At 46.9% G+C, this 10,938-nt stretch overlaps 1 protein-coding gene across 1 annotated transcript; it reads left to right on the top strand.

Moving 5' to 3' along the window:
• Nucleotides 1–1,733: 1,733 nt before the first annotated feature.
• Nucleotides 1,734–3,738, top strand: Mzb1 (marginal zone B and B1 cell specific protein). The gene is made up of 4 exons (XM_051202288.1): nucleotides 1,734–2,024; nucleotides 2,752–2,870; nucleotides 3,117–3,227; nucleotides 3,323–3,738. The coding sequence occupies exons 1-4, from the start codon at nucleotides 1,743–1,745 to the stop codon at nucleotides 3,471–3,473; spliced, it is 663 nt and encodes a 220-aa protein (XP_051058245.1). The 5' UTR covers nucleotides 1,734–1,742; the 3' UTR covers nucleotides 3,474–3,738.
• Nucleotides 3,739–10,938: the final 7,200 nt, after the last annotated feature.

The following is a 10,938-nucleotide window of genomic DNA, read 5'->3' as shown; positions in this document are numbered from 1 at the left end:
TGAGCTGAGAAGAGAGCCAGGCCTGGCGGTGCGGTGCACACCTCAGGAGGAAGAGGCAGAGGCAGAGGCAGAGACATCTCTATGAGTTTGAGGCCAGCCTGATCTGCAAAGTGAGTTCCAGGACAGCCTCAAAAAACAAAAACAAAAAAACTGGCAAGAGGAAGGATGTTCCTATATGGCATGGTTAAAGTGTCCTATATGACACATTAGCTGGTTTCATTCTCCATGCAGAGCCAACAGTGCCCACACAGACTGATTCTTCAGGCTGCTCACAGCATAAGACCCTAAACCCTTGCTCTGTCTGCCCTGAACCTGAGGTAAACTGAATACCATCTCTGTGAGGTGGGAGGTATCTCTGTGTAGATATGACTGGACCTTGCTGAAGGGCTGTTTGGGGACGTTCCCACTAGAAGCAGGGTCTGGTTCCAAGGCTATGCAGCCAAGATCCTTTGGGTCCTCTACCAAGAGCCTAGCCCTAGACTGGAAATCAGCCAAAATACTGAGTCAGAACAACCTGGATATCTCTGCCACAGACACTGATCCCAATGGCATAGAGGGACCAGGCAGCCCCTAGGGTGCATCATCTTGTCCCGGTGTGCAATAAATGGCTGACCATGGAGAGCCATGGTGACTGAAATAATAACTAGTGTGTGATCCTTATTTCCTGCTGCTAACTTTAAAAAAAAAAAAAAAAAAAACCAAAAACCAAACATTTCCTGGAATGGTGTACCCACCTTAAATTCCAACATGAGGGAGGCAGAGGCAGATGGATCTCTTTGAGTTCAAGACCAGCTTGATCTACACAGCCAGAGCTGTCTCAAAGAAGCCATATAAATAAATAACACTTAAAATTTTTATTTTATGTGTGCGCGCCACATGCATGCTTAAGGCAGTGAAAACCAAAAGGGGCATTGAATCCCCTGACACTGAAGATACAGATGGCGTGAATCGGTATGTGAGTGACAGGAACTGAACCCAGGCCCTCAGCAAAAGAAGCATTCGTTATTAACCACTGAGCCATTTCCAGCTTGCTGAGTTTTTTTTTTTTTTTTTTTTTTTTTTTTTGAGATAGGGTTTCTCCGTGCAACAACCCTGGCTGTTCTGAAACTCCCTCTGTAGAGCAGATTGGCCTCAAACTCACAGAGATTCATTCACCTGCCTCTGTCTCCCTAGTGCTGGGACTAAAGGTGTGCACCACCAGGCACAGCTAGCTTGCTGCCTCTTAAACAACCCCATGAAACTCTTCCATGCCCGGCTCTGGCCTGGATGAAGGGGACCCCAGGGCTGGAGAAGGAGAATATGTATGCTCCTATATATTGTCCTCATCGAGACTCAATAATTTTGCCTCACCATGGTGAGAGCCTTAGGTTGGCAACCGAAACCATGGCCACATTCCTCCTGGTACCGAGTGACCAGCAGGCATTGGGGACTACTGTCAACATGGCTCCTCTAGCAGGAGGATTTGTCTCTTCTCTCTGAGCTTTCACACCCTCTGCAGTAGAATAAAGGTGACTCTAAGCAACCACCTCGCCCCACAGGATGCTCAACAGTCCAGTCCAGCCCCTACCACTTGATCAGTTCACAGTACAAGATCCATCACCCCACCCCCAGCGCCTGCCTGCATCTTTACCCAGCCTCAGCCTCTCTCTCTGCACCTTCATCCCCCTACCTGTGAAATGGGGCTGAGAAGGCTGGAACCAAGGTCCCACTATGGGAACTGCATACGTGGCATCTGTAGGGCCATGGGGGAAGGGAAGAGGGCCAGTGAGGTGTCGGTTCCCTATTGGCCTAAGCCACAGATAATTCGAATACGCATCTGCACCCCAACCACACTGCATGCTTCAGAGGCCATGAGGCTGCCCCTGCCACTGCTGCTAGTGTTTGGGTGCAGGGCTATCCTGGGAAGCCTCGGGGATAGGGCTTCACTCTCCGCTACGGCTCCAGTGTTGGATGAGGAAGAGAAGTATGCATCTTACATGCCTGCTCACCTGCGCTGTGACGCCTGCCGGGCTGTGGCCTACCAAGTAAGTTCCGCCTGTCCCTCGGCAGTCCTTAGACCACTCTGCCACCATTGGCCTTTAGTCCCCAGCCCTCAGCCCCAGGCAGCAATCTCCCCATGGCATTTTCCAGCCCCCTTCACTTGAATTGCCATGCCTCCATTTATCCATTTGCCTGGTCACCCAAGAACAGGTAATCTAAGGTGCCTACATCTTGTCTTGTCACACCAGAGAATCATTCATCCTCTTAGATTCCTCATCTGTGCCCATTTGCTTCTTAACACCCTCCCGGGTCCCTGGAGATGCCTTTACTTTATGCATATTGGGTATATGTGTAGCTGTGTGAACCCACTATACTCGCCTCTCTTAAGTGTGCCTGTGTGACCATGTTTCTGTATGTACTCAGGGTGGGTGACACATGTGTTATTAAAGACTGGCCTCTGCTTATTTTGCTTACTATTGTCATTATTATTGGCTTTCCTTGTTCTCGTGGTTTAAAAATAGCAAGTGTGCTCTGAAAGAGGGGCCAGGTCTTTCACACAGTATTTCCTCCCCTCCCCCCAGGAAAGTAGGTCCTGCCTGAGCTGGCCCAGCCTAGCTTTGGGGCTCAGAGCAGCCTGACTCACAGGTGCTTCCTGCTCAACAGCGCCTTTGCCACCTCGGTCTCCCCAGAGACTTGGGTGTCTGTCCTTCCCTCCTTCTCCCAATTGACAGCAGTCCCAAAGTCCTGGCTCTCAGCACCTCCTCATTCTAGATGGGGCAGCATCTGGCAAGAGCAGAGGCTAAATCTCCAGAGTCAAGTGGCTTGCAGGAGCTGAGTGAGTCGATATACACCGATGTCCTGGACCGGACGTGCTCTCAGAACTGGCAGTCGTGAGTTGTCAAGGCCCTGCCACCTTCTTAAGGGTAGGGCTGGTGGGCACAGACCTCCATCCTTGCATTGACGCCACATGCCTGTTCCATGTAGGCTCCAGCCTGAGGGAGGAGGTTGACTGGGCTGAAATCTGGGCTAGAGCTACGCTCGGGAGCAAGTAGAACAGATGGCCACCGAAAGGTCACAAGTCCCTCCCTGGCCAGGCCCCTGTTGATCCTATACCCCTTGCTTCCCACTGCCATTAGCTATGGAGTCCAAGAAGTGAACCAGATAAAGCATCTCATGGGCCCAGGACTCAGCAAGGGGACAGAGCCACCCATCAGCGTGATGATTACTGGGGGTCCTTGGCCCAATAGGTATGACAAGGTGGGGGAGGAGTCCCCGAGTCCTGGTTTTCCCCCTAACTTCGCTGTGAGTAGGTTACAGTTCAAGGTGCCTATTGCTCCCTTAGGCTCTCCATGACATGTTTCCAGTACCTGGGAGAGTTTGGAGAAGACCAGATCTATGAAGCCTACCGTCAAGGCCATGAGACTCTGGAGGCACTGCTGTGTGGGGGCCCTCAGGGGCCCTGCTCACCTGAGAACCCAAGAGAAGAGCTTTAGTGCCAGCCAGGACACCGGATCTTCTCTCTCTTTATAATTAACAGTTGTTTGGAGACAGGGTCTCATTATGTAGCACAGGCTGGCCTTGAACTTGTCCTCCAGCCTCAGCCTTGAAAATGCTGCCGTGACTGTTCCAAGCCTTCCAGTGCAGGTGGGGAGGGGGCAGGGAAGCCTAGCTCCTGCTGTCAATCTTCTTCCCCCACCCCTCCCTGGGGCACTGGAGTTGATGATGAATAAGGCCTACTTTCAAATAAAGCTCAGTGACCTTGAATCCTCTGTAAAGGGGCTTGGGGATGGGGTAGTGGGAGACATTGGTGTCTCTGTTTAAGTCCTTCCCGCAGAAGGCCAAATGCATATCACTCTACCTACCTAGAAGAGAGTTGGCATGGTTGGAAATGTGAGCAAGCTAGGAAGGGATCCAGTCACATGGTTCCAGACTAGGGCCAAACAGTCCAGATCTTTAGATCCCTCAGAAGGGAAAGGGCAGCTAGCCACCTTGTGGCCACCTAGCCATGGACTAGACAATAGAGGCTCATCTGGGATGAGGACATGACTGCCCCAAGATATGGTCTAGAAGGGTTTTATTGTCGATAGGAGGGAGAGAACAGCCAGAGGCATCTGGAAAGGTCCAGACTCAACTGGGCCATGAGAAGAGGTTGGGGGAGTGATAGACACCGAGAGAGAGGCAAGAAGGGGGACCAGGAGTTAAGGTCCAAGAGAACACATGACCAGGATGGCAAATTTATATAGGACTAAGGATCTGGGGGAAGAGAAGGGAAGCCCAGCCCTGGGCTGGACAGATTTAGGACAGGGGGTGGGAAGGAGCCACAGGTCCTGAGTGATCCCTGTCAGGGTTTCTTTGGGACCTGACAAGCAACAACAGACTGAGTGAAGTCTGGACTGGGAGTGGCTTCAGACTTAAGGTAGGAGCAGTGTTGGCCGCTGGAGGAATTGGGGTGTCTCAAGCAGCAGCAGCCTCTGCCACCAAAGCAGTTTGTCACCACTTGTCGCCAGGTGTCTTTCCATTGTCAGCTGTGGGACATGTGCCCCTTGAAAGTGCCGGCCAGGCACAGCTTCCTCTCTTGTCCTGGGTCTCTCTTTGCTTCCTTTCCTCTCTTGCCTGTTCTCTTTTTTTTTTTAAACAGTAGTTTATTTCTATTTTATGTACAATGTATTTCCTGCATGTATGTCTGTGTGAGGGTGTTGCATCCCCTGGAAGTGGAGTTTACACACAATTGTGAGCTGCCATTTGCATGTTGGGAGTTGAACCGGGTTCTTTGGAAGCACAGCCAGTGCTCTTAACCTCTCAGTCCTGTTCTTTCCTCCTCTGCCTTCCTCTTGCTTCCCTTGCTCTTCTTGTTTCTTGCCCCTCTTTGCTGCCTGCCTGCCTGCATCTTTCATGTCCACACTCCAATGTGCCTTTCACTCTTCCTCCTCTGCCAATAAACCTCTTGCACTAACTGTTTTGAGTGGCTAGTGGCATGTTTGCTTAGTGGCATACCTTGGCAGGGCTTGATGAAAGGTACCCACTTTGCCTTTCTAGTTTACTTATTACCCTGGGTACTGCTCTGGATCCCTAATAACCTACTATGTGGATTAATTAAGGAGTGAAAACACAGCAGCTTCCTCTTGAATCAATTTGGTCAAGATTGAGCCCAAATTTGAATTCTCTATTTCTCTTCCTACCTTCCAACTGTCCATAATCTGGTTTCCTGTCTGCCTGATATATGTGTTTGTGCTTAAATTGTACCTGTCCCTAACAGGGCTTGACTCTGTAAATCTCAGCAGATGCTTCAGAGGGAGGAGAAGAGGAAGAAATAACCACACCTTTGAAGTCAGGGCCCAAGACAGCAGATATCACCAATGGAGGTTTGCAAGCATTTACAAAGGGGAACAGGGCTACACAGGGGCAGCAGACTTCTCCAGAAGTCAAATTGTTCTTTAATCAGAACAACAGAAATGCTGCAGCCTGGCATCTGAACTCTAGTGTGGGATCTTGGGCTTTAATAGGATGGTGAAATGGCCACTTTGAGGGAGGAAAAGCCCATCTTTGGGTCAGCTCCCCTGCAGTCTGGAGGTGGCAGATGCCAGTGGGTGTAACGTGTATGGGTTTTTCCGCCTGCCGCCTCCCGGTCTTGTCCCGCCGCCATGCCGCCAAATAATACACAGAGACTCTGTATTTGATACAATACTGTTGGCCTGGTTACTTGTTTCTTATCAGCTAGCTCTGCCTTAATTATTAACCCATTTCTGCTGATCTATGTATTTCTCTTACCGGGGAGCCGGCGGCATACTGCTTTCTTCAGACTCTCCATCTTGACTCTTCCTTACTACTTCCTATTTCCTCCTTGTGTCCTAGTCCCTCCTATCTTCCTTTCCTATTGGCCAACAGTGCTTTATTATTAACCAGTATGAGAAACATATATACATAATGGCATCTCCCATCATCTCCTCTTTTCTGTTTAAATAAAAAGAAGGGTTTTAACCTTAACATAGCAAAATATATAACACAACAGTTACCAAATAAGAATCACAGTTAACAATATTTAGTTCATTAACATTTATCAAGATTTAAGAAACTATTCCATCATCTATTCCATCTTTGTAAGTCTAAAGTCCTATATGTAACTTATCTTTAATCCAACTAAGGAAAACTATAATCATTACTATCTGTCTTCAACTCCTTCAAAGACCACAGAAGGATAGTATATAAGCTCTAGAAATGACAGAGACAACTCACTGCCTGGTCACCCGAAGTTCTTTTGTAATCTTCCATCTTCAGCCCATAGGCCATAGTGTGTCTGGCAGACTCTTTAGCAATGCAGGAGACTTTAAACTGTCTTCTTGTATTGGCAGTTTGTCCATCACTTTTTTCTGTGTCCTGCAGACTGTCTGGCAGACTCTTCCATGAAGCAGAAACTCTGTAGCAATGTCCATCTTGAATCAGCAATCACTTTTCTGTGGGTCGTGCATGTCCAGTTTATACAGCATAAACTCAAACAGTCCAGACAAGAGCTGTATCTTGTCCAAATGGCTAGTCTTGCCATACTGGAAGCAAACTCCATAACGCGTTTCTTCCATGTCCATCTTCTTTTCTGACCCAGGTGGCGTTGCCAGGAGCAATTATGTCTCACTGTCAAGAAAAACCCTAAAACATTTTAAATGCCATATTCTGTAGGTCTTTGAAAGGTTTGAAGAATGCCTAACTAATCTCTAAGCTTTGACTATCATAGGTAATTATCTATAATCTATATCTATATCTATAATCGGTACTATATTGTACATTACATTTCTAACTGAGCTCAATAAACACGATACCTAAACAAGAGGAGAAATATACATATCACAAAATTGACATTAAATTGTATCAATAAATGAAAATCCATTCCAAAACAAAGTATTCATATCTATATCATAATCTCCTTTTTACCTTTAAAAAGAATTGGCTGTGATCATTAACCATTTATAACCAAGCCCATTTAAATGAAAACAAACATTTATAAACAATATTTGGGAATTTGGGCGTCGTTCTTTCCAAACTACTTTCTGTTGATAGGGGGCGCTGTCGTGGGGATCCTAAGAAGATGTAGAAATCCTGGCTGTAATCTGTAAGTCTGCCTTGTTCAAACTGTTTTGAATGTTGGATCATCAGGAACTCTGTTTCAGGGGGTCTGGCTTGCTCAAACCACATTAGTCTGGAAGGAATCCACAGCTTTTTATTTTCTGTAGAAACAAAAATAGAAATCCTTTTCCCCAGTAACTTGTCCTTCAACTTAAATGTTGGAGTCAAAGCATTTTTAAAATATATAAATTGAATTAATGTAGCAGCATTTTCTTTATCAGTTGTTGTTATTTTCTCAGCAGTCAAACAATGCAGAGACAACACAATAGCATACAGTAACCAGATTTTCTCTGAGCTTTTTATCTTTATGTGGCTTTATTATTACTGTTTATTTTAATTTTATTTTTTTTTATTTTTTGACATAGGGTTTCACTGTGTAACTCTTATCTGTCCTGGAATTTTAGTCTGCATACCAGGTTTACTTTGCAAATCACAAGAGATCTGCTTGCCTCTGTCTCCCAATTGCTGGGATTAAAGGTGTGTGCCACCACACCCAGTTCCTCTTTGTCTATTTAAAACCATTTTATTTTTGGTGGGTCATCTCCTTATCAGACACTTCCATGCCTGTGATCAGTCAAGTCAACTCTCCTGTTCAGAGCTTCAGTACACCTGAGGCTTGTAAGTAATTTACCCTTTGTGGAGTGTCAAGGAAAGCACAATTAGGCTTTGGGCTAGCCTCCAAAATGGGTAGGGTTATAATTTTCTGAGTTAGGCCTCCGAAAAGCAGGCAGGTTCTATGGCAGAGGCTCTGAGAGTGGTTGTGCTGAGGAAGTTGGTTTCTGGAAGGACAGTGTTTCATGCAGGGGGTTATTACTCCTCCATCTCTTTAGCCTTCCTGAGGCTCTTGGCAAGGTGACTGATAGACCCAGCTGGGTTTACTCACGTCTACTCATTGTGTGTGTTGGGGGGGGGTCTTTTTTTTTTGTTTGTTTGTTTGTTTTAGTTTTTTGAGACAGGGTTTTTCTGTGCAACGGTTGTATCTGTCCTGGAACTCTCTCTGTAGACCAGGCTGGCCTTGAACTCACGAGAGATCTGATGGGGGGGGGGTGTCCTTCTGTGTATATGTTTCTCTTATTGGTTGATGAATAAAACACTGATTGGCCAGTAGCCAGGCAGGAAGCATAGGCAGGGCTACCTAGGGAGAAGAAGGCAGACACCATGCTGTCGAAAGAGTAACACGCCAGATTACAGGTAAGCCACAGCCTATGGCAATACATAGTTTAATTGGAATGGGTTAATAATCAAGAGAGAAGTAGCCAATAAGAAGCTTGAGCCATTGGACAAACAGTTCTAATTAATACAGCCTCAGTGTGTTTATTTGGGGCTGAAGGGTGGTAGGACCAGACGGGACAGAAACTTGGTTTACGGAGATCCACCTGCCTTTGCATCCTGAGTGCTGAGATTAAAGGCATGCACCACCAGTGCCTATCCTTTCCCCCCCAAGGAAATTCTTTAAAAAGAAGTCATTTCACTGGGGCTTGCTTATGGTTTCAGAGGGTTAGTCTGTGTACTGGCTGGTTTTGTGTGTCAACTTGGTACAAACAGAGGAAGGAGCCTCAGCTGGGGAAATGCCTCCCTAAGATCCAGCTGTAAGACCTTTTCTCAATTAGTGATCAGTGGTGGGTGGTGCCATCCCTGGGCTGCTGGTCCTGGGTTCTATAAGAAGGCAGGCTGAGCAAGCCATGGTAAGAAAGCCAGTAAGCAGCTCCCTGCTTGGCCTCTGCATCAGCTCCTGCCTCCAGGATCCTGCCCTGTTTGAGTTCCTGCCCTGACTTCCTTCATTGATGAACTGCAAATAAACCCTTTCCTCCCCAACTTTCCTTTTGGTCATGGTGCCTTGTGACTGTAAGACCCTCAGAATGAGGAGTCTTCCAGGTTCGGTCGATACCCCAAGAACTCAATGTCCAGTCCAGTTGCTGCAAAAACGCAAGAGGCTTTAATGAACAGGAAACGTTTGCGCAAACGGGCTCCTCCAGCATGCAGGCTAGGGAGAAGCCCCCTCCCTTGGGCCCAGGTGTTTTTAAAGGCAAACCCACAAGCTTAGGGAGGGGGTGGGACCCTCTGTCCATTGAGTACGTGACCCTTGGAGGCCGGATGGTCTCGCTATTAGGGTCAGCAGACCTTAGGGCTTCAGGTGTGTTAATTAATCTTGTCTGGGAAAACCAGAGTTACAGCTATCTCTTGACCTTATTTACCATCTGTTGACTCACTGGAAAGGAGGGGCAGTGTGAATTCTTATCTCAGGGCCTTGTGAGAGGAAGCTAGCAAATTCCAAGGAATTGGTTTCCAGGTTAGTCCATCATTAACATTACTTTTTAGGTCTTTCAGTGACAGTAATAGTAACCCTAACTAAGACAGTCCACCATCATGGCGGGAAGCAGACAGGTTTGACACTAGAGCAGTAGCTGAGAGCTTTACATCCTGATCTGCAGGCAGCAGGCAGAGAGAAACTTGGCCTAGGGTGGGCAGACTCAAAGTCTGCCCCTACTGACACATTTCCTCCAACAAAGCCACACCTTTTTATCCTGGTAACTGAGCATTCAAATATGTGAGCCTAGGGGAAGCCATTCATATTCAAACCACCAGAGAGGGGGAAGAGAGAGAGACAGACAGACACAGGAGGAGAGACAGAGACTGGGCATGGTTTGGGAAACCTCAAACCCCATCCCCAATGACACACCTTATCCAACAAGCCACACTTCTATTCCCTGGTCACCGAGCATCCAAACACAAGAGCCTATGGGAGCCATTGTCATTCAAACCACCACATAGGGTGTATTAGTCAGGATCTCTACAGGAAGAGCGTTTATACAATGAATATCTATCTAGACAGGGCATATTAGAATGGCTTGTAGCTTTGTGGCCCAACTAGTCCAACAATGACTGTCTACCAAAGGAAGGTCCAAGAATCAAGTTCAGGATCATGGGTGTCTCAGCTGGTCCTCAGTGTCTGCCAGAATCCCAAAGAAGCAGGCTCTGATGCCAGTGAGAGGGAGAGCAAGCAGGGGAGGGGCGAAGCCGCCTTTTTCCTGCCCTTTGCATAGGCTGCTAAGGGAAGGCGTGGCCCAGATTAAAGGTGGGTCTTCCCACCTCAGGAGATCCACAGTGAAGGTGGGTTTTCCCACTTCAAATGATGTAATTAAGAAAAAGCCCGGGGCTGAAGCAATGGTACAGTGGTTCAATTCCCAGCACCCACATGGTAGGTCACAACTGTCTGTAACTCCAGTTCCAAGGGATATGACACCCTTACACAGACATACATACAGGCCAAACACTAACACATGTAAAAACAAAACAAAACAAAACAACAAACAAACAAACAAAAAAAAAAAAAAAAAAAGAAATGAAAGGAAAAAATCCCCAGATGTACCTAGCTATTTCAGTTTTAGTTAATTCCAGGTGTAGTCAAGTCGACCACCAAGAACAGCCATCACACAGGGTGTATTCTTGGCTAGCCTGAAACTCAGTAAATATTACTGCCTCCCTTGTGCTGGCATTAAAGGAGTAGCCACATGTCAGCTAGTCTTGGACTACTAACTAACTCTTGAGAAGAAACAATAGGTAGTGTTCTAATCTTTGGAGCATATCAGAATGTCATGTCTCCACTCCAGGCCAGAGGTATTCTATTCTTAAGCTGTAGCCTTAAGGAGCCTTAAGTGCAAAACTGATTTTTAGCTCCCTAGTATCGCCAGAGAAACAGAAGGTGGGATCCAAAGCTGACCACAGGGAGGTGGTCATTTTGGTCTCTGAGGTTACACTACCTAACTGTTTTAAAGACTTTATCACTGGAGTGCTGATGTCATTGCCCTAGCACTGGGCATTTTCAAGCCTTGTAATGCACAC

The sequence above is a fragment of the Phodopus roborovskii genome, unplaced genomic scaffold, assembly GCF_943737965.1.
Source record: "Phodopus roborovskii unplaced genomic scaffold, PHOROB, whole genome shotgun sequence".
NCBI lineage: Eukaryota > Metazoa > Chordata > Mammalia > Rodentia > Cricetidae > Phodopus > Phodopus roborovskii.
This window is presented reverse-complemented; position numbering and strand designations above follow the sequence as displayed.

Excerpts from the sequence above, each read along its gene's own strand:
- Mzb1 (XM_051202288.1), top strand. The coding sequence starts at position 1,743 with ATGGGGGAAGGGAAGAGGGCCAGTGAGGTGTCGGTTCCCTATTGGCCT. Across the intron at positions 2,025-2,751 it reads GCCGGGCTGTGGCCTACCAA|ATGGGGCAGCATCTGGCAAG; the intron begins GTAAGTTCCGCC and ends TCCTCATTCTAG. Across the intron at positions 3,228-3,322 it reads GGGGGTCCTTGGCCCAATAG|GCTCTCCATGACATGTTTCC; the intron begins GTATGACAAGGT and ends TTGCTCCCTTAG.